General features: G+C 39.1%; 1 protein-coding gene across 4 annotated transcripts; it reads right to left on the bottom strand.

The window, feature by feature from the left end:
* Positions 1–3208: 3208 nt before the first annotated feature.
* camkk2 (calcium/calmodulin-dependent protein kinase kinase 2) lies at positions 3209–23879 on the bottom strand. Of its 4 annotated transcripts, none has more exons than XM_004538262.5 (18): positions 23553–23879; positions 17273–17585; positions 16731–17072; positions 15186–15233; positions 14121–14174; positions 12794–12845; positions 12210–12343; positions 11878–11914; positions 11722–11743; positions 11516–11604; positions 9771–9970; positions 9532–9585; positions 9379–9452; positions 9147–9234; positions 8673–8804; positions 7275–7378; positions 7084–7137; positions 3209–6176 (listed from the first exon to the last, which is right to left on the bottom strand). In XM_004538262.5, the coding sequence occupies exons 2-18, from the start codon at positions 17501–17503 to the stop codon at positions 6104–6106; spliced, it is 1788 nt and encodes a 595-aa protein (XP_004538319.1). In that variant the 5' UTR covers positions 17504–17585; positions 23553–23879; the 3' UTR covers positions 3209–6103. The 4 variants fall into 4 exon arrangements, with proteins under 4 accessions (XP_004538319.1, XP_004538320.1, XP_004538321.1 ...); XM_004538263.6 differs by lacking the exon at positions 23553–23879 and adding an exon at positions 23230–23479; XM_004538264.5 differs by lacking the exon at positions 7084–7137 and having other exon boundaries at positions 23553–23878.
* Between the last annotated feature and the right edge of the window lie 403 nt (positions 23880–24282).

Below are 24282 nucleotides of genomic sequence, written 5' to 3' on the forward strand. Positions count from 1 at the left end.
CACTTCAGACTACAAAAGAAGAATCCAACAGCAAAATCAAGGCATCAAAAGTGAAAACTAATTGGTGGCAAATGGGGAAGAGAAAACAAAAGTCAAAGTCTGAGTAGCTTTGAAAGTTAAAACTCAGTCAATCAAGTTTGCTGTCCAAAAGGTATGCCATAAAAAAGCCCTGCTGTTCTAACCGTAGCTCCCAAACAAGCCTTGCTATCACTTCAGCGTCAGTGCCTGATTAGTATGTGCTTTGAAGTGGAAAAAGAAATTTTGTTACATACCGCAAAAGCTGAATTATTTTGCCTACACATTATCACAACACGCACAAAATTGCAGATAAGGTATTCCTCACTCTCAAAAAGAAGTTTTAAGGTAGTTTATCTCCCTGTTCCTGAAACACCTCGGGTCCCTAATCTTGCCTTTAACACAATCTGCCTTCTGTACACTGCTTTTCCACTTCTATCTCTCTTTTTCTTCGCACTCTTTGAGCTTGAGTGGAGCATTTGCATTGAGTTTGATATGCAAAACAGGGTTTGCAAACATCACAGACAACTAATACTCAACAACAACCTATGTAGCACCAGTCTAAAAGTCCACTTCTTTCCCAGGCCAGCACTGCCTTTCACATATTTCCCTTTTACCTTTAAGTTTCATGCAAAAATTACGGTCAGTTTATTCAAAAAAGCATAACGCAGATGTCTCATGATCATATACATTTGTATTGCCCCAAAGATAATGTAGCACAGTATTTTTGTGTTGTTGTAATCTTCAGACATGCACCTTTTAATATTGCAGCACAATTCTATAATTTATAGCACATTTTTCTTTGGACCACTTAGATATGGGTCGTGGAACCCTAGGGAACCCCTGACATCACTTTGAGAAACAGTGTTTTATGGCACGATTCAAACAGTCCTTTAATCTTTCCAAGAGTTGCTCTGGCTGCAAGTTCAATTCAGTTGGTGTGCCAGAGATGCAGAGATTGCAACCAGCCTCAATTTAGGAAACTAAAGAAAGTGAACAAAGAGGTTGGGAACAAACATCTCTCATGGAGAAGTAGGTCTCTTATGAATGCCTTTATTGTATTGAGTGTTTTGTTCGTTGGTGTTTTTCTTTTACCTCCAGCATGTTAACAATTAATAGAGTGCTACTCAGAGTAAAGCGAAGGCCCAGATTCTGTCTCATTCAGCACTTCTCATTTGCTGATATAGGCGTTTTAGGCTTCCTTATGTGCCCCGTGGGGAGTGCAACACACCAACCAGTTCAAGACCTGCAAAAGCCTCTAAGCTGCATTTACACAGTTTGTCATACAGCAAGCATTATACTGTGCTGCAGCGAATTTGTGATCCATTTCAAAACTGCCCTTTGGATACTTATGCATTTATGTTTTGAAGTTCACGACTGCTTGTAGAACGGTCGAAGTTTCACATTTCTTTCTTCTTTTGATATCAACAGTAAAATGTTTTCTAATCATAGTATAAGCAGAAACAATTGATTCTTCTGTTGTTCTAGTTTAATATTTTGTATTTTTAATGTTAAATTGAGACTTTTAGCTAACATTGATCCGAGTGTAAACATCAACAAAATCAGAGATGAGCGTTTAAATAGAAACCTCCCTCGTGAATGAATTTTCACCACCACCTCAGTCGTGACAAACAACTTTCCAAAATAAAGTTTGTCTTTTCACGTGGGCAACTGCAATACAATTAAATTCACACAAGAGGTCAGTGTGACACTTTATTTCCCTAAATGTTTTAAAGCCTCCACTGGAGTTTAGATTCTGAAGGTGAGTTTACACGATAGTGAAACAAGGGTCAGTAACAACAACTAAGTCGATGTCAGGTTTATGATCTGTAATGGAAACATAACTAAAAAAGTTTCACAAAAACTGCAGGTTTGGGCATATATGAATTCTGAAATCAGAGTTATTCATTAATCATATGAATGATGCATCTCTAACTCTGTAAAAGATATCAAATCACTGGACATTTTCTAAATGGACGCTGGTCTCCAAGCATGGTTAAGTCCAGCAGCTAATTTTACCACTGTGAACAACTACAGAGGATTGTAAATCAGACTGAACAAAAGCATTCACTGTTGAGGAATTGTATCCATTTCTATACAAAGACTCCCAATTTTTAGAGGCTAACAAACATCGTTTTAAATATAAGTATAGTTGGTTACTTGGTTATAGTTGGTTAACATATACTTGGTTGCTGATTGTTTGTGGGCTCGATCAGGTGACTGATTTGTCTGTTGAAAAATGTTCCATTTCCTTTGCCTTTAGACACTCTTTTGCAGTTTGCTTTGGGTCATTATCCATTCCACTGTCAGATCAGTTTTGCAGCAAGTGACTGAATCTGAGCAGAGAGTATAGCTCTGTACACTTCACAGTTCATCCTGTTACTTCTATCAACATTCACATCATCAATAAACACTAGTGGAAAACAATCCCTTCACGTGCACTGACTCTAATCGGACCTCACATAAAGAGTTACCATAGACAGAAAGGGAAGTTCAATACTTGGAATCAACTGCAGGTCTTTTATCCTCTTAATTTGTCATGAAATATCAAGGCAGCTGGCTTCGCCAGGCCATTAATCTAATCTTTAATTTAATGCCTCAAATTAACGTTCACATCTTGATTTTTTGATCTGAAATATGCTTTGGTGGCGGTGTACAGAGAAAATCACTTATCAAAGTGACTTCTTCGTCTGTCATCTAGCATTACGGTCAATGAAAATGTTTTGTAAACGGTCTTGGACACTTTTAAACCGTAAATCCTGCATAGAATTCCTGAAGAAGTGCCATTTGATCATTTAGCATTTCTTGTTGACATGTTCTTTACGAGGTCAGATTTGTGTTGTTTTATCTTTAGTCTTTTTTTGACAAATAAAGCAGGACAAATTACTTTCAGGATTCACATGCAGATTTCCTATTAACTAAACCCCATTTTTGAAAAATAACCGTCCACGAGCGTGCTGAGCACATGAAATGTGTATACGTGAATTGCTGAATTAAAGCACGACAGTGTTTAAGTGTTTGTAAGGATATGGTAGATGCAGAAATGTTGCTCCCGCTGTGCATTACACACATACAAAGAGCACAATGTGATATTACCGTAAGCCTCTCAAGAATCACAGTATGTTCTGGTGCACAGCACAGACTAGTGGTCTACCTCCGCAACTGCATCAATAACTCAATCCACAACATCACAGAAAGGCAATTATACTTTATTCAAATTATGAACAAGGTACAGGTATGTAGAGAATATTTACTTTAAAGGTCCCATTTGATGTAAAGGACCTCTCATGCTATGACAATACAGTGGTATGTGTTCAGTAGTTAGCATGCATTTAGGAGGAAAAGAGCCCACCCCCCCCAAAAGCTCTTAATAAAATTAATTACACTACAGAATGCAAAATTGTGTGAACAATAAAGGTTAATCACTTAGCCTGACCATTCTGGCAACAATGGGCAGGTCTAATGAAACCAGCTACAAGTTTAAATACTGTATAAAATATTTATCATACAGTTGTTTTTGTGACTTGCACCCCACATTCACACTCAAACAGTAGCTCACTTTACTCTTGTTGGTTATGGAAAATATTCACACCAAAGGAAATGCATCTGTCTTCTTATGTTCATGACAACAAATTAATCTGACAGTTAACAGCAACTTACAGTAGGTGCACTATGTTACAACTATGTGGTAACAGTCCACAATCCAGAGCAAACTGAAGATAAACGTTATTATTTGTTGGATATCTTCACCGAAATTACACTTCAAAACTAATTTTAACCTTATTGGAAGTCTAAAACCAAAGTGCATGTCCCTACGCTCTAAGGTGGATATCTTTTTTGGGGGGAAAAAAAAAGATACATGAGCAAAACTAATTAACCACATACAGCCCTCTCGATTCAACTCGGTGGGTGTGGACGGTGTACATGACAGGTATCTGACAGGGCGTACCGTTGCACCATAAAGTTACACCATGTGCATAGTACTCGTCTTAAAAAACAGACATACAGTACAGTTCAGAGTGACATGCAAGAAGAAGTACATACAAAAAGATTCCAGTCCCTTTCTCATACATTCAACACGTTAGTGCTGAAGTAATTAGTGTGTGGAAGCATTGAATGTAATAACTACTTTCAATATCGTGCTAATACGCTAAGTTAACTAAAGACACACTGATGAGGGAAACAATGATGGCTCAACAAAATGTACAAAAGTGTGGGAGGAAAAAGAAATACTGGCAGTGGCCAGTGGTACCCCTCAGCCTCCTACTAGATGCACCTGTGGTCTGAATTTCAAAATCCTACGTCATCTTGTTCTCGAGTTATCACATTTACATTTCAGAAAACTTGACCTCTGACCTTGAGGTCAAGATCACTGAGATTTAAACCCGTCAGAGATTTTTAGTAGCTACAATCTGAAACTCCTACGTCGCTTCATTCTCAAGTTATCGCATTAATAAACTTGAGCGTCCTGGCAGGGTGACGACAACCCCCATCAGCCTTTTACTGCTGAGGCATAAATAACTTAATGCTTTAGGACTGAAAATGAAGCTCGTTAATAAAAAAAACAAAACAAAAACAAACCTACTTTAAAAGTTGAAATATTTGCAGAGTTGTCTACAGCCCAGACCAAACATGAGAAATGTTTCTAAGTTCAACACTTCGACAATATGCCATGCATAGATTTGTACAAAAAGTCTGCACTTGCACTATGCTTCCATTTTAGACTCACTTCAGCAGCCATCTCTAATAGATCAGCATTATTTATTTATTTATTTCAATTTATCATAGTTTACAAAATGACTTTGAAATGTGCAGTTTTAACATAATATCGGTACCTCCTACAATACAAAAACAAACAAAACTAGTAAAAACATTCACAAGTTTTTTGTTGTTGTTGTTTTAAGCTTGAGGTTCAATTGTGATTTTCTGTTTAATTTGTCTGCATACAGACCTCAACTTGGAGAAGTGAAACAAATACGTGAACACAGTGAAATCATGTGACGCTCAGGATCCGACCACAAAGCCCGTTTTTGTCTAAACAGACCGATTTACAGCTTCAACAACACGTTTAACCTACAGAATCATTTAGAACTAACACGTTGTGTTTTCCCCCAAACACATCAGGTAGTAGCTCACCTTCACCTTCACGCAGGATTTATAGCAAACACCTAAAAATCACATAATTGTACATCTTAAAAAGATTCACCAGAAGCACTAGATCTTTAAAACAAGGAAAGAGGAAGGATGACTTTTTTATGCCCTCTTGTATGCAGCAATGAATGTTATTATTCACAAAGCACTATATCAACTGTATTAAAGCTTTCTGAAAGCTATTGATTGTAGTAAATGAGAAAAAAAACAAAAGTAATGGCTGTACAACAATGTAACTGTTTAGAAATAGCTTATACAGTGTTTGCATTGGGAAAGTAAACACATGCATTCGGTGAAGTAAACATTTTTTCACTCTCCTTTTTTTCCCCATTTTGGGTAAATTCTATAGATACTTCACTCTAAAATGTGTTACCAAACTGGGCACTGCTACCACGAAGCAGAGTGAACCAGACAATCGTTTTTAAGAAAACTGCTTATTTAATTGTTGGTGGTGATGGTGAAGACAACCATCCTGCCCCCCACCCAAAACCCCCCTCCAAATATTCCTTCGTCCCGTATACCTGAAACACAAGTGGCTAGACTATGATAAAACCCGAAACTGTACAGCTGAAGCCTGAGACAAAGCATGCTAGGACTATAAGAGCATGCAGGGTAGGAGAAGGAGTGGGCCAGGCAGAAGGGGGCGAAGGTTGAAAGTAAAGGAGGATGCTCCACCCTTGGATGGTTTCCATGTTACAGTTTAAGTCCCATAACCTTAAATTAAACTGTGTAAGAGGACAGGACAGAATAAAAGCTTAGAAAGTGATCATCAAAGTGCCTTAGAGCATTATTTCCTCCCTTTTGTTAGTGTCTGCCACACTCGACCACCTCCCAAGAAATGATGTGTGGGCTGCAAGTATAAAACTGTGAGTAAAGGGGTTTTGTGCTGTGTGATTGCAGGCAGCCAGATGCCAGCGTGCATATTAAACCTCCCGCATCAGGAAAGAGTCTCATCCTCTCCCACGTAGGGCAGGTTCATACTTCTCATCCCGTCACCGCTTTCCTGTTTCCTAAGTAACACAGCAGAGAGGCAGCGTTAGTTATAGCAGTGCTGTAGGCTCGCTGTCATTCCTATTTCACTGAACAGAGAAAATAATCAGATACTATTAAGCCCTGTTTACTAAGTCAAAGCAACCATTTAGCTGTTACATGGCAGAGTACACCGAGTTCATTTCTACAGCAGATACGGTGAAGGAGAGCCCCAGGAAAGGTTGAAAAAACAAAAACTGGTGAAAGCGGGGAAACAATATCTTAAAAAAGTAAAGATGGCATTAATTTACAGACATGTCCTTTCATTAAATGTCAAGACTGCTTCATGCAAGGGAAAGTAAAAACACATGAAGATAAATGGATGCTCTTGGCCCATGATGAACTGAGTGTGGACAAAAATGCTTTTTATTATGACTTGACTTTTAAAATGCTTCTTTAATTTGTTTTGTTTTGTGGGTCAACCCAGAAAAAAACCTAATAACCTAATGAACCCTCTGTGATAAAGGACATCGTTCTGTGTATCAGCTGGTCACCCGCTGTTCGCGTAGTTTTGTTTACACTCAGTAGCTTATGTGCGTCCTAATTTATCTTCCATTATATGAATGCCTAATTGAATGACATATTTACAGTATTTCCCCGCTACACAGTTCATACTACACCAAAAGCACCCTCAGACACAGATAACGACAGGAAATTGGATTGCAGGTACTGAAGGTTCTTAAGTGAAGCTCAACATTCCCTAACAAGGCTTCTCCAGACATCCCCAAACCACCAGAGGTTAGTTAACAAATGTGATGCACAGGAGTATTTGACCATCACCACCATACTGGGAGACAGCTGCTTATATCATGCCAGCGGGTCTTAAAATATTCTCGTGACCACTTAAACAGCATTACAGCAGGCAAGAACTATGCCAGCATTATTTACCTTTTTTGGTTACAATGAATGTAGCAGTATCTCACACTGCCTGCTCTGCCTTTCCTACAGGGCAGGAGAAGGGGGAGAGAAATAACACCAACAGTCTTTCAGACAAACTACTCGGCAAGCCTCGGCTGGCTCTGCTGCTGCCTTTTTCTTTAGAGTTTAGAAACTGTAGTGTTTTTGTAAACAGTGCTTACGTGAGGGTTTGCCCTGGAGGACACAAACTGCTGCGGTCCTCCTTCCGGCCCCAGTCAAAGGGGTTTCCGAAGGATCGCTTCCTGAGCATAGTTCTTACCAGGATCTTCAAAAAAGTAAACAGTACTTAATAATGTAAAGATGAAAAGCTTCAATTTTATACATTTTAAAAATGTCCTTCATTTTAGAGCCCTATCAATGAGAACACAGCTAAAGAACTGATTTCTCCTAGATGTTATTGTCCTACAAAACAGTATGCAGTACTCATCAAAAACCACTATATCATTAATATGTAATTCATATTTAAGAAAATGTTTCTGCTGTGATAACAGATGGCAATGTCGTGGTAGATCTGATGAATTTGGAAGTCAGATGTATTTTCCATTTGTGACTTTTAACTTTTTTTAAGTTAAAAGTCAAACAAAAATGTTAAACAACATTAATTAATGCAGCTAAAGAAAATCTTTTTTTTGAAAAAATGAGTCATGCATCTGCTGTAGCTCAAAGTGTTGAAAGAGGAACTGAGTAGGTGCAGTGCCTCAGCTGTGGGATGGTGCAATGTGACTGAAATTCTTTTTCGTCTTTCGGCTGCTCCCCTTAGGGGTCGCCACAGCGGATCATCTGCCTCCATCTCACCCTATCCCTAGCTTCCTCTTCTGTCACACCAACGCTCAACATGTCCTCCTACATTACATCCATAAACCTTCCCTGAGGTCTTCCGCTTTTCCTCCTGCCTGGCAGCTCCATCTTTAACATCCTTCGTCCAATATATTCACTATCCCCCTCTGCACGTGTCCAAACCATCCCAGCCTTTCCTCTCTAACTCTGTCTCCAAACCACTCAACCTGAGCTCTGCCTCTGATGTGCTTATTCCTATTCCCGGTCTCTCCTAGGGAAAATCTCGAAATTAACTCTGCAAACCATACATCATAGCAGGTCTCACTAGCGTCTTATAAACCTGCCCTTTCCCTCCTGCTGCTATCCTTCTGTCACAAATCACCCATGATATTTATCTCCCACATCACCCTGCCTGCACGGTCTTCTTCGCCTGCACTTTAGATGGTTGACCCCAAGTATTTAAACTTATCTACCTTCACTACCTCTACTCTTTGCAACTTTGCTGGGTTCCATTTCATAAGTTGCTAAAACACTCTGTTGTACTAAGTAATTAAGCTAATTTATACTAATGCAAATTTGCTAAGAAATAATCTTTTGCTCCTGATGGAGCATTCGTTCTCTCTGGTACTTTTTATTACTCTTTCATTGTAGCCGAGTTGCCCATAAATGATACCCAAATGTGATATTTCCTGTTATGACACCAAGAGAAAAGCAAATTAGGGTCTGAAGTGACTGTAATGTTTTTAATGCTTTTGTGAGACAAACATTGTTCACAAACTCACCACTGTTGCCAGGCTGGGGATGTGTTTAACAGAATTCTCCACTTCCTCCTCGGTTACTTCAATAAGCATACAGCAGTTATCGTCCTCAGGGGGAAGTGGCTCAGCACCATGCCTTGTCACCCATGGGTGTACCTGGACACAAGCACAAGGCAAACAAAGGAGTTCTTTGAGTAATCAGATTATGTGCCACACATATAAACTTAGACAGTGTCTTTGGAGGCACAACAGTAAAAATTTACTCAGGCTGAATCTAAGTGCAAAATTATACTTGTTAGATCAACGTAAGCTATTCATTCATATCTATAAATATATGTAAACTGCTATAGATTATACTTCACAAACAGTTGATTTATGAATTTAATGACATAAAAGACTGTAATGTCCAAACAAAAGAACAATAATCCTTTTGACATTTTGTGTGTGTGTGATATTTAAACATGACACACGGCCACCGGCAGCTACCCGTGTGTTTACCTTAATCTGTGGGATCGTTATCCTGGTCTCTGGATTCTTGTCCAGCATTTTCAATAACAAATCCTTGAGATCATCTGATATGTCGGCACTGTTGTAACAAAAACTAATTAGACAACTGAGTAAATATGTTATTGAGAAAGTGCCAAAATTGTGTATTTAATTTAATAAATATGCTATTTATACAATAAACACTGGGAACAGCCATCTGTTAAAAGAGCAAGGCAGAACTTACTGTTCTGGTAACACCACGGGTTGTGTCTTGATTTTTTGATGAAGACTGAGAATGCGCTCATCCATAAATGGACACTGTGAATACAAAAAAAGTGTGTCGATTTTAGCAGATCACTAGTACCAAAAAAATGTTAATGTTTTTTCCCCAACTCACCTCTCCAAAGACAAAGCAATACAGTGTCACTCCCATGGCCCAAACATCCAAAGCCTTAGCAGAAAAGCAAAACAGGTTTAATTTGATGTGAAAATGATTGTTGGGTAGCTGAGATTCAAAATTTCATAAATGTTTGGAAAGCAGGAACATTTTAATGGAAAAAGAAAATCAAAAACAAAAGTTCTTGCATTTCTGAAAGTCATCCCAAGAGGGCACTAGTTAGCCGAATACTGCTTCACCTTTCCAGAGAAGTTCTTTCTGGTCTCAGAGAGCGTTTCAGGAGCAAGAAAAGCAGGAGTTCCAACTGTGCTGGTCAACAGGGCGTCAGCTCCCTCAAACTGGTTACTAACTCCAAAGTCTGCAATCTTGATGTGTCCATCTTCTCCCACCAGCAGATTCGACGGTTTGACGTCTCTGTGGATGATCCTCTGGTAATGTACTATTAACAGAAAAAACGAACAAACTTTATTATCGCAATCGGGTCACATTCGTAGTATTCACTTTATGGCAGAATTAAGATGTTCTAATGGTGAAAAACGGCTTGACCATTTTTTTTAATGGCTTGGACTCGTGAAGAAAAATCTCTGGTAGTGTAGTTAGACAGCCAGCAAGACGTTTGGTAAATGATGATAAATTATGTCCACACTACCTGGTTAAGATGTGAAAATGAGAGTTAAGTGTGCCTTAATTATTTAAACTGTTTTTAACTAATCTACCTGCACCATGACTAAAACAAGCCTACTTTCCTTTCCAAATGACTCCAGACTGTTTTTGTGTCCATCCCTGCTTGCACTGATATGCATTAAGAGCCGCTGAAATTATGTGAAATGAACTTTGTGGAGTGTTGCTAGAGTCAAGAGCAGCTCAGACAAAGGCCTTGTGTAAATGGCAGGGAAGAGCTGTAGGAGGACAGCACTTGATTGTACAATCAGAGCTTCATCTTCTTACCACAATCATAATTCTAATGGAAAGCATTAGCAGACTTTTATCTCTATAAGGACATGCTGATACTATGCAACATCACTGTAATGAGCTAATTTTTAAACAAAACTATTAGTATGGGAAAAACATCTCTGGCTGATATTTTTCTCCAAAGAGAAGACTGAATTAAAGAAATGACGCAACACAATTTCAGATCTATGGTCTAAGCTGTATTTGTGCTATTATTAGTTCACCTGGTCAGAAAAACCTGGGCTACCAGAATGCAAAGGTGATGTCATATGAATATATACAAAGTTATATGAGCAAGGAAAAAATAAAATGAAAAACTGAATCTCAGAATTTTGTCCAAACAATAATGAAAAAGATATTCAGCTTTTGAAATTAGTGCCTCTAAATCTGACAAGTATACACTCACCAACCACTTTGTTAGGTACACCTGATAACCTGCTCGTTAACACAAACATTTAATCAGCCGATGGCAGCAACCCAGTACTGTTTAGCAATGTAGACATGGTCAAGAAGACCCGCTGAAGGTCCAACCGAAGAATGGAGTCCGGAGACGAAAAGTGATCTGAGTGAGTTTAAACGTGGCCTGGTCGTTGGTGCCAGATGGGCTGGTCTAAATATTTCAGAAACCAATGATCTACTTGGATTTCTTCCACACACCTTTATTAATCGCCTTGTTGAATCTATGTCATGAAGAATAAGATTAGTTCTGAAGGCATGAAGGGGTCCAACCAAGTATTAGTAAGGTGTACCTAATAAAGTGTCCACTGAGTGCTTTATTTTGTACAAACTGAAAAAAACAACATTTCAAGACTAGAACAACTGTCACAGTCGGCGTGACCAAGGTAAACTTGTTTAATGAGCCATTTTGATGTTGTACACAGTGCTGGCCATCTTGGTGGGTTAACAACATAAAATCTGTTGAGTAAAATTAATTCACTTTGCAAGTCAGATTAAATCTATCTACACATGCGTAATAAACACTAATGTAGTCACAGGGTAGGTGGAAGAGTAGCAGGAGGTTTTGAAAACTCACAGTACTCGATTCCCCTGAGAAGATCCTGGAAGTAAAAACGTGCCTGGTCCTCGCTGAAAGGCTTATCAGTCGGCACCTCCATCACAGCCCTAGATACACACGGTACAACATCAACAGGTACACACACAAACACACTCAATTACCAATCATAACTAATGAGACTGGGCTCATTCCAGTGTCACAATCATATAAGAGGCTTAGCTTACCCTTGCTTCACCAGCTCAAACACTGTAACAGAAAACAAAGGAGGTTAGTGAGGACAAGCAAACTAAAAAAAAACAAAACACATCTTTTAAAGATGAGGTTAAAATTGACTTTGTTTTATGCTTGCTGTGATGTGTTGTTGTCTGGCCACAACATACCCATGTACAGATGGTCCTCACCGGGGTCATCCAAAACCTGGCACCACATTGAAGAGGAATGGAAATGTGTGAACACAGATACACAACAGATCATCTTTTGATCTTTTGTACCAGGCAAAGTTAAATATACCTTCGGTGGAATTTCTAATAAGAATACATAGAGTAGAAAGATAGCTTTACAGTCTAACACAATTTATGTACATTTTAAGGTTCTTCAAAATGCCATTGCTGTTTCCTTTCCTTTCTTAACTTGTTTAAAATTAGCGTAATACCAATAAGTAATCCTTAAGAGATCAAATGAAAATATCCACATGTTTTACAAGATTACTCACTTCTACTAGTTTGACTACATTAGGGTGGTCAAGCTTTTTAAGGATGGCAATCTCTTGATAGACTCGCTCCAGCGGCCCTTTAGGTTGGGCAGGCCCCTCGGGAGCGGCTCTTGCCCCACGAGGAGGAGGTCTCCCTGATGGAGGAAACAGGGGACAATATGGGAAGGGTAGAGGGACAGGATAAAGATAGAGTCAAATCCTAAGTATTGGTATGTTCTGTTAACATTAACATTATCATTACAGACATTACAGATGCTCTGCTCTGGCCCTGAATCTAAGAAACTTGGAAAGAAGCTGACTTTTTGAAGATGTTTCATCTCTCATCCGAGAAGCTTTTTAACACCTTGGCCATGTGATGAGACACATGATCAACAGCAGGTCAACAACCCTCTTAAGGGAGAACTTCCACTCGGGTTTAAATACCTGGGACGCTCCACCATTGGTTTTGAGAACTGAAGAAGCTCCTCAGATGAGAAGTGTCTTCAAGAAACTTAAAGAAGTCCAGTCGCTTTTCTTTCCAAGCTCTTTAGATTACCATGAACTGGATGACTGAGACCTTACACAGAAATATGGCCCTTACTTACGTGGGAAACCTGCCTGCCTCATCAGCCTCTTCTTGGAAAGCACCTTCATCGCCTACAGCACAGAGAGGGAAACTTAGTTGGGTTGCAACAGGTTAAGAGAAACAGAAAGAGTCCAGCAGCCAAGAAAGCCAAAGAAAAGATAAACAGCAGCATGCTTACAGGTTTCTTACACTTGCACCCTAAACCTAGAAATTCTGTAGCTTGAAAATGCTTGGTGTGTTTGTCACTGCTGTCACTGTAGACAGCTTTCCTCAATCGTGGTGTGAAATGATTGAAATCTGAGCCGTAACAGACACATTTTCTGCACATTTACATTAAACAGCATTTCAACTGCACTACACCGTCTATCAAGTTTGGTATTTAAGTGGTTACATGTCATAAAGAAAGCCCAACTCCATTCACTACACAGTGTTTTCAAACATCAAATTTCGTCTGGAGGTGCCGACAGGGGTTAACGAGAAGTCTGGGTGGCAGGGTGGAGTCATGTGCCTCAGCTGACCCGATAGCGATTGAGAGCGCAACCTCTCTGACCCAGAGGAAAGGAAGAAAGCTGACTACAAGTTGGGCAGACGATAAGAGCACAACAGCTGAGAGATGCCCTGCGATGCGGATACACGCAAGTCTCCCACCTGTGAGCTTTGGGAGCTCTTATCCATGTCTGCATTCCAAGATGTGTGGAAGTGGACCAACAGTTTCTTGTGATTTCCCTTGCGTAAACATTGTTGACATACTGTTGAATTGTACTTTCTTTTTCTTTTATTTGAGAGCCAGTTCTTGACTGTGCAGACACTGACACAACTGTATCTATCCCTGGTCTAGACAGATCTTTCTGACCAATGTCTCTCTCTCCACCAGATTATGTCTTCAAAAACTGCCAAGGTTGACAGGAATTTGTATCAGACTTGAAGAGAAAGCATGGTGTGTAACAGCGGCATTGTTTGGTGAATATTTCCCTATTCTTTAATAACTTAAATGCCCTCAGTTATTATGTCAATGATATAATCACTGAATGCGACACGGGGCCTTTGTCACTCGGGAGGAATATTAAAATAATCCCTTTGTCGTTGTCAATCGCTATCATGCAGCTTAATGTGAACTGCAGCAATAATCAAGAACGGCAAAAACACAAAAGCCTGAAATGATGTGTTATTACATTAGTCGATGAGCTCAATTATCTGGAGACATGTTCACATGCAGAGGCTCCACATCAAATCACACCAGTAAATATTACAAGAGGGGTTGATTATTGCAAAGTTAACCAGCGGTCGCCTGACCTGTGATAAGGAAATAAATCACATCTGGACTCGCATGTGCATTACAAACTCACATAGTATGTGTTGTCATCCTCATTGTAAGCCAACTTGACAACACCATAGGAGCCCTGTCCGGAAACAAGCAAAAAAGAAAACATGAGGGAAAAATCTGAATAAATAAATATATATATGTGCTGTCAGCGTTACTCTCGTTAAAATGACGTTAACCCCATAACCACATTAATGCGGCAAATCTCCATTAGCGAGTTAGCGCGGATCGCCCCGTCATTTTAACGAGATTAACGCTGACAGCACTAATATATATATATTAAGCAGTTAGTTCTTAATGTGACACTAAAAGTGTAACGCAAATGCAAAGGAATACATAGATACACACAGGAATAAATACACAAACACACAAGGGAATTGAGTGGGCTGCTTCAAAATGAGAACAGAGAAATTTCAAATCATCGCTCCTCTCTCTCTTTCATTTTTGATTTCAGGCTAATTAAGGAAACTGGATCTGGTTTATGCTATCAAGCTTCCCCGCCCACACACAGGAAATTCAGGATAAAAAGTAGGCCTAATTACAAGCCTGTGTGTACGAACAAAAACAAACAGAGAGAGAGAGAGAGGGCAGTGTCGGTTCCTGCTGGGGGAGCAGATTGCAGATTGGAGAGACAGCACACAGCTCATCCTACAGTCCCGGAGATAAACTGATAACACAAGTTTCTCCAACAATTCAAAGAGGCTTTAACTGTCTCCACTGTGCTCAAAAGCGCACACATTAAAAGGTCTACCTACATACGGAAATACACACACATTCTGCCTTAACGATGCCCACAATCTAAAACATTCATATAGGCACACCCACCCACTCACTCATACACACACACACTCTCCAAGCCTTGCACAACCCTTAGAGAGTGCTATTTTTACCAGCCTCTCATCCATCTTCCAACTCTCCCATGGCCTCGTGGTTTACACAGAGTTTGGGAAATGAGGACAGCCGGGAAGGAGGATATCAGAGACTGTCCTTGATGATGTGTGCTACTTGACAGACATGCAGTAGGCGGACGGGAGGAGAAAATGGAAGAGTCAGTGAAAGGGAGCAATCAGTGAGCTGTCTCTCATGGTACCTTTCCAATCTCATCTTTCAGCTTGTACTGGTTGAGTTGAACACAGTCCTTTAAGAGGGAGCGAGAGAGGGGAAAAAAGAAAACAATCGTCACATCATCATGAGTATTCCTACAAAATCTGCCTGAATGTTGTCTTGAACCTCAAATTTGCCTTTAACACTTTCTCTCCATTAACATTTTTTAATACATTTCTTCATACCAGCCACTGATTTGCTGCCCTCTAAATCAGGACAATTACTCATTTTTTATGCAATCCAGTTTAAATCAAATTTCACTTCTAATCAATAATAAATTCAACTGTAATCAACAGGACTCATCAAAGACAAGAATGGATAAATCACAAAGAAAAATGTATATATATTTGAAAACTATCTTTTCAAAACTCCCAAGGACACCTTAAAGTACCAGTACACAATGACAGAATCACAGTAAATTATGGTAGAGCTGCTAATCTAAACATTTTTCCATTTTTTTGTTTTGAACAACAGAGAGGAGCTGACAGATGTGTGAAGGCTTTTCAGTCAAATGCATTGTTAAAGTAGAATGATAAGTGAAAGGGTTAATCTAACATCATGTAGATCTCATGTAGATATCGTCAAGATTTAGGCAGTTGTACTACTCTTCCTGATACTTCTCTTCGCCATTGTCATTAAGAGCTTGGTGTGTGTGTTTGTGCTAGGATATTTTGAAGAGCGTCAAAAAGACAGCTTAGCAGTACAAAGCCTGTGAGAGAGAGAAAAGGAGTAAGAATAGGGAAAAATTCAATAGATTTTCTTCAGTATGAAGGGCAGAGCTAATAAAGTTGGAGCTTATTGATATTACAGTCTTGGCTCCCATTCCAAAGGCTGTCCCACACATCATTAAAACACATTTCTAAATGTCATTTATTTGACTGCTCCTCTCTAGACTGCAAGACATATCTGCAGGATATCTCTAAATATTTCACCTAATTAACCTTTATCACTATCAATATGTAATTCTGAGAAAGCAAAATGTCTCTTCAGCCTGCTGCTCTGAAAAATCCTAACTACAACTACATGTAACAGCTACACAGCTACATCTACTTGGACTATAAAACCTTACCTTTGTGTCCACAAAGCTTGCTCTTTATCACTTTGCTGCTGATTTTAAGACAAATGCACATGTAGTTCTTACTGTCAGACAGCTGTGGTATTACTTATGACACACTAACATGTGTGGGGCACTTTAGTGCCTCGCTCTGTGTCATTAGTTAGGTTATCCATGTGTAATGGTTTATGCAATACACAATGCTGAAGGGAATACAATGAGTCACATGGTGCAAAAATTACATAATAACCAAAATATTATGGCATATGCTGCAACCTCATTATAACTCATACTGACTTAGCACTTGTGGTAGATATTAAACTACTGCTACCAATATGGCTAACACTTATTATATAGCACGATTAATTTGATTTAGCTATATTTTCTCCATTTAACGCAGGCTGAAACACATTGCAAGCTACAAAATCCTTATACCATTAAAACTGAAACTAAATTAGCTTTAATGCTTAATCATACCTGGAGGTCTGTGATGGAAACACTGTGGGACTCCACAGTGGGCCGGCGGGGCAGGCGTGGAGAAGAATGAGGTGACGTGATGGGGGAGTACGGTAACGATGGATAAATATAGCGCCCATTAAGTCCTGGTGAGCTACAGGGTGAGGTTGCTGTTTGTGAGCGCTCCTGCAGAGAGAGTTTCCTGTCTGAAAAGTTTAACCTTCCCCTTTGCTCTTGGCTTCCGGGTAGTAGAGCTTCTGGCCGACCAACTGTATGAGACAGAAGGTCACAGGATGGAGTCCGGAAAGGTGCTGCCACAGAGGAAGCTGGCTCCGGCGTCTCTGAACTGTCCATTTCTTCTACCTGACATGAGATGGATTTGAATGGTTTATACTTCTCTTACTTACTAATCATCCACTTCATATCCTCTATTCACCTGCACCTTGATGTACTTACGGTTCTACTAGACAAAGATTGTTATATGTAAAATCCTGCTAAACCTTACACTTCATACAGTAGACATCAACATCTCTAGCATGAACCCTTGCCTTTGTTGCTCTTACCTCTTCCTCCCCAGCCTCTCCAGGCGGTCGGCTGGGTTCATACTCTGTTACGACAATTAGGGACTCCATTGGATCCGGCGAGGGTGTCTCAGAGTGGGTGTTTAAAGGTGGGGCAGGACAGCTGCACAGTAGATCAGGCAAGGGCTGAGAGGGTTGCATTGGATTTGCATGACTGCTGCAAGAGGCTGGAGGCTCAGCAGATGGCCAAGGGGTTACATGACAAGGAAACATGGTGCCTCTTCACAAAGACTGCCAACCAGTGCTCCATCAGATGGGAACGTATGGGGAATGTCTCTTAATCTATGACAGCAAACTAAAAAATGAGAAAGTGCATGTGATTAATACTTCACACCCTTACAACTTCTGTGTTATTTTCTTTTTTATTATGACCATCTCCTAGAGTATGCTGCAGATAGTCCGTTCTTACACTATCCCAGAGGTTGTACTCTGAACCTTGTAACCTTTAATCTATAATTATGTCTGCAATCATGCAAATGATTCACGGTGATTGCTTGTTAAGATTCAAAACCACTCAACTTTCAAGATATTTTCACTACGTTCAAGTATATTTATATTTATTTATATAAATATTAGAGATGGCACGATACCACTTTTTTATGTAAGATAAGATAAGATAAGATAACCTTTATTAGTCCCACACGTGGGAAATTAGTTTTGTCACAGCAGGAGTGGACAGTGCAAAAGTTATGAGGCAAAAATTAGAATACAATAAGAATAAATACAGTACACAACTGTACAGAATAGAATAAAATAAAATACTATATACAGTAGAATAAAATAAAATAAATATACAATAAGATAAAAATAGAATACAAATACAAATACTATATACAACTGAGTAAAAATACAACGATGACAGAAAGGATTATTGCACTTAGTATTATTATGTCTGATACCAATACTGATATCATAAATTTGGATATCTGCCGATACCGATATAAATCCAATATAGGGTATTTCATAATCAATAAAATGTTTTTTTAAATATTTTGCTGCATTTTGTATAAGTTCATACTCAAGTTTAAAAAAAACCCAAAACACTAAAGCTATTTTTTTTTTACCTATATGCAAAAAAATACACTGCACCCAAAATATTTCATAGTTCAGCAATACTGATCAATCTAATAAAGTTAAACCTACACCATCCTCCCTATTCTGGTATTTTAAAGAGTGCTTAGTGGAAATATTAAACAACCTAACTAATAGGGTTGCCAACTCCCAGCAAAAAAATAAAAAATAAAAATAGGGAACCACCCCCCACCCTCATAATGCTTAACTGACGTAATGGACTTTAATTTAAAGCACGTGTAAAAGAAAATAAAAAATTTTTAAAATGCACATAAGTCAATAATTTTTCTACAATAATTAAATAGATTCAACATCTTTATTCAACAGAATTGCAAATAAAAAAGTACTGCAGCTTTCTAGGTTATAAATTTGACTTAATAGTTACTATATACAATAATGGATTTCTATACATTTTACATCAGACGAAAACTTTGACTGTAAGATTCAGATAATTATTTATTAAAAGCTAGAAATGACAATTAGAAGGAAAAGTATGTCTTTGTGCCCCCTTTTCCCTGTTCATGCCCTATCGGCCCCGCTGGCTAAGCTTTGCTAGATCCGCCCCTGCACACTTACCAGCCGTCAGCTACATAGAAAAAGATCCTGGTGTAGAAAGTAATATTAAATAAATTCTAACAACAGATTATCAAGCTTAAACGTGCTGCTGTTGTTTATCCGCTGGTTTCCTCTTTCTGGCGCAAAGTGGGCGATAAACAAACAAGAGAGACGGTAGTCGTGACAGAAAAGCTGATCAGCTGATCATTGATCAGTTTCATGATTGAAGTAGCAACAGGAGAGGGAGGGAGAGAAGAGGCAGTCGCTCCATATATTGGTTGTTAAGCTTAACGTGGGAATGCTTTACGAACATTCAGAGATGAACTTACACACTTGCTTTACTTCTCTAGGATAGCTTTCTCCGAGATGAAATGCTGGTTTATGAGCACGTAGCGAGGCTCCAGATGCTCAACCAGACCCCGGACAAGTCTCGCACGCCACAGCCGCTCTATCACGAGATGCACACTGCTCCAACGTGCTAAGGTTATGAGCTAGGTTACACTATGTCACTAGTTTTGTGAGGTGCTTTGTGATATTTAATGGATCAGATTACATTTTTTATTTCTCTCCGATATCCCATCCAGTAATTTAGATCAGTATCGGACCAATACCGATACGTAATATCGGATCGGTCCATCTCTAATAAATATATATATTCAATAAATTGGATTTGGATTTAGGGGAATAAATATATTAAAAAATGAATACAACCTAATAACACATAGTACACAAATATCCTTATTATCTTTATTGAGGTGCAAAGCAATACATCTACACATTATCTCATCATCAGCAAATATTAATTAAAGCAATAGCAATATAATGTGTTTGTAAAAGATGCAATTTCCTATTCACACAGTCCCTTTTGCCAGAGTTCTCCTAGTAACATCTGCACAGTCACCTGGACTACTAGACATTACTCTTACACTTCACCTGTGATTTGGGTGAAGCCAGATTAAACAAACTACTAAACTTCAGTTCCACTATTAATAATTTTAGCTTGATGCACAGTAAGCCAACTTCACTGAAAAGGTGCATACTTCCCCTGTTTTTGAACTGGTGCCATACAACTTTAAACTGTGAACTGGGAGCCGAAATTAAGAAAAACAGAGGTTGACTGTTTCTTTTCAGCCAAGAATAATTTAGGGCTGGCATAAATCCTGTGACAAAGTATGGTAAAATTTACATGTAAGGTTCAATTATCCACAGAGCCTGAGCAGCACGACCCAACTTGTGGGTGTAATGAAAACGTGTGGGATAAACAATCAGGGATGCTGTTCACTGGCTCTGAAACATAAGCAGATAGGGCTGCTTCCATAAGAAACATCCATGGTGCAGAAATTTTCCCACACGTTCTGTTAGGTGATAATTAATTCAGGCAAACGCGTCTAGTATCGCAAACTACAGATACAATGCATCTATAAACGCATGGGTGCAGTCTGCTTTTGATGTTGGGCACACAGTAGCGTGGTGGTTAATTTTTATCTGTGAAGCATCTAACCAAAACCATTTCTTGCATAATTAAAAGAGGCTAATTTCCATCTTGAAATCCACTCAGTTTATTATTTGCCTATTACGTGACAGAGAAATGGAGACAGGAGAAAAGAGAAGAGGAAAAAGAAACAGACAGATCCCCTATATTTTCTGTCATGGTTTTGACAGGATTGTGGCACTGTCGGTGTGTGGGAGCTGAGTAAACCTCACAGATACAGAGAAAAAAAACAACAAAGGGAAGCCATAAGGCAAGCAAGACAGTGGGAGATCCAGCCAAGCTAAGAGCGAGAACCATGTGTGGGAAGAAACACCCACTCCAGGTGGGCTCTCTTCTTTCACTGCCAACCTATATATACAGTACTATTGTAATGTAAACTGACAAAAGAGGAAAAGAAATGCTGCACATTACAGAATAACAGTTTAATAAGAAGGAACTGAAATTGCTGGGTGTTTTAACTGCCAAGTCTATTTAGCCACTTAAATTACCCCCTTGTGATTTTTTTAAATGTTTTTTTAACTGTTATGTTAAAACATTTTCAAAACCAGAAACATTTTCATTTCAATTTTGCTGTAGAGGATAAATGTTGCTTATTTGCGTCTTTCTCAAGTCAATTTAACACCTCTGGCTTTCATGACCTCTGAAAACTTCTGACATGTTATTAAAAGCAGATACTTTTTGGTTGGTTTTAATTCATTAAAACAAAAGTATTCCGACTAGAAGTGAGTGTTAACTTACCCAGTTTGACCTACAGATACACAGATGACACAAAACAAGGCCTGTTTCCATAAAAAGAAAAGGGTGTTTATGCAGTATCATCAGTTGATGATGGCATAAACTCCTAACGTGACATTGTAACTGTTAGTCAGACAAGACAATATTACTGCAAATCTCATTTCCTACCTAGAAGGGCTGGGTTTTCAGCAGGAGATGTACTTGAATGCTGAAATCACGATGATTCGGTTTGATACAATATTTTGCATCCACTATTTGCTAAAGTCATTTTTGAAACTGCAAACTCCCAATTCCCTCGCACTAAAGATAAATACGCTACCTCAAAGGTCACCAAGTTTCTGTGACACAAGAGAACTGCACAGACTTCAATTTCATTTTTGTACAAAAACACTGTGCATCATTAATGACTGAACTGCTGGCTAAAGCCCAAAACTTCCCTGATCCCTGCGGATCACAGCAGCACGACGAAGAACAAGGAGTCAGATTTGAGCCTCGAGAAACACCAACAGATGCTGCCTAGCTCCAGATGCCATACCGTGCCTTTTATCATAACAAAAATCATGTGACCTGCCTGTCACTATCTAAGCGGGAGAGGATGGGAGGGGAAGAGAGGACTTATCACAACTTGCAGGGGGTCCAAGCCATGTAGAGCATTAATAACAACACAGGCACTGTGTTATGGAAATACCAGTACAACACAGGGCCATCTGGAGCAGAGGAGGATCCCCAGCTTCATTAAAAGATCAACAGGGTTACACTGTCAGCGATGTCCGGCACCGTGCAAGAGATAAGCTCCTGTAAATGGAGGAATTATTGTCCTTGATCAACTTAGCTGCAGTGTTGCCACATAATCACAGCACAATTTAGGGAGAATCCGAAAAACTCATTTGGTGACCCAGACATTAAATTGAATTTATTTATTTCAATTTTATTTATATAGCAAGCTGCATTTTATTGCAAGATAAAGACAATCCAACAGAGAGAAACCCACCAATCTGAGGGTCCTCGATACGAAAGCACTTGACAATGGTGGAGAAAAAGATCTACCTTTTAACAGCCCTCCAGTGGATTCATGGAGGGGCAGCAATGCAAACTCCACAAAGACTCTGTGATAATATGTATCAGTCATGCCCTACGTTACAATGGCACAAATCAAATATCAGCCATTTGAATCAGCTGTGTTGGATCAAGGACACATCTAAAACCTGCAGGACACCAGCCCTCGAGGCCTGGAGTTGCCCACCCCTGTGTTAAACGGTTTTAATGATATGACACAAGAGGCCCCCGCCACAGAGGGGACAGAGATAGTAAGGGATATTTAAAGGATTAAGAAAACTGGGATTAACAGGTTAATGGGATTAATTAATGGGTAAAATATGTTAAACCTATTAAATTGGATTTTAATTTTCTTATTGTTTTGTTTTTACTCTAACTTATTTATTTGTGTATTATTTAAAGTGTGCACCTTATCTCTCTTCACCTCTCTATTGGACAAACTTAATTTGTACACATATTGTACTAGTTCTGTTACCAGGCTTCAAAACATAAATTGCTGAATGAAAACAAAGAATTTCAATAATAATAATTATTATTATTATAATTATAATTATAAAAATAATATGGTACAAGTAAATTTAAAGGGCATTTTCCAGAATGAAGGTCCAGCACATTAAATGTGTTTCGACACATTTCTACTCTGTATCTACTGAAAGGTTAAGGCTAACCTTATAAAATAACCACTAAACCTACTATATCAAAGTTAAAGTTCAATTTATTCCTGTAGAGTGATGCCAGGAGTTAAATGTGTCAAATATATATACTTTAAATGGTTTTCCAAAACAAAAAATAACATAATGATAACTAAAATAAAAAACATCGGGGACTCTGTGCCATCAGAGGCTTTCTCTCCTCAAGAATATGTCAGCGCAACTTCCCAAAATGGTAACATTAGATGTTACCAGAGCCCAACATGAAGATTTGAGACTAAACCGAGACTCTGCAATTTCACAAACACACAAGCAATCTTTGAGATAACCGACAAACAATAACACATGCAACTGGCACCACCGGATTTCGTGTTACTTACACCCACAGATAAGAGCTGCTACATCGACTGTAAATGTCAAAGCGGTTAAGCTGCTCCGGTGTTGTTTGGGCGTTCACAAAGTCACCGCCGTCTCAAGTCTAAGCTAACTTAGCTCTGAGCTTCTAAGCCAACCAGCTCAGCTAACGTTAGCAGCTGCCTCATCTGGCAAGATACAGATGTTGTGGATGAAGGAGTCAGTGATGCTAGTACGTCCCAGTAACGTTCATGCTACAGCCGCTGGCAAAGATGCAGGAAGCAATCGTTTAAAAAAAGAAAAAGAAAATTGTATATATACTGTGTGATTTAACAAACAAAAACCTTACCTTGGCGTGTTATTTAGGCCTACAAGTGAGAAATGTAAGACTCCCCCTCCTTCCTCGTCTGCTGTGTGAGTAGCTTCTGCCCTGCGACAGCTAGCTAGCTGTTTGAGAAACGGAGACTGTAACAGACTGAGAACCGATGTTTTGACGGACCAATCCAGCTGAGCACGCAGGTCCCGTGCTTCACATGGAGGAAATGATAACTGCAGGCATTTAACGCAACGCTTTTATATGCTAACAAACAACCTAAGCTACTTCCGCTGAAGGCTACGATGCCCTTTTGCCTTCTTTTATTTCACGAGTTTTAAATATAACATTCACGGTTCCTGGTCGTTTCTGCCTCAACTGCTTTATGACCTAGTGGCACCATCTTGTGGTGTACTGGAGAGTTGGACCTAGTAAAATAAACTGGCCTTGGCTCTTTAATGATGGGCACATTTTATTTAGAGGTCTAACATAATAAGACTATTATATTTAGGATGGCTGTGATGGCTACCAGGACACTACAGCCAAGCCACTCTCATTACACGTCCTTTGTGTCAATGTGGTTTTGCATCTGATAGCCATTATCTTTAAATCATTGAGCTTCCTGCACTGTCTCCACAGTACATACTGTATATTATTGTAACAGATCTTGCTTGCTCTGCATTTGGTATAAAATGCTCTCTAGATTTTTGCATTAATTTAAAACAATTCAGGAAAACTAGGGGAAAAAGGTAAATTTTGTTGCAAA

Source organism: Maylandia zebra, linkage group LG7 (genome assembly GCF_041146795.1).
Source record: "Maylandia zebra isolate NMK-2024a linkage group LG7, Mzebra_GT3a, whole genome shotgun sequence".
In the NCBI taxonomy this organism is placed as follows: Eukaryota; Metazoa; Chordata; class Actinopteri; order Cichliformes; family Cichlidae; genus Maylandia; species Maylandia zebra.

Bases quoted from the DNA above. Each gene is read 5' to 3' on its own strand.
- camkk2 (XM_004538262.5), bottom strand. From the start codon at position 17,503: ATGTTTCCTTGTCATGTAACCCCTTGGCCATCTGCTGAGCCTCCAGCC. The intron at 14,175-15,185 runs GTACCATGAGAG...GTTTCCGGACAG, and splicing joins TGAAAGATGAGATTGGAAAG to GGCTCCTATGGTGTTGTCAA. The intron at 7,138-7,274 runs GTAAGCACTGTT...CCTGCCCTGTAG, and splicing joins CCTCCAGGGCAAACCCTCAC to GAAAGGCAGAGCAGGCAGTG.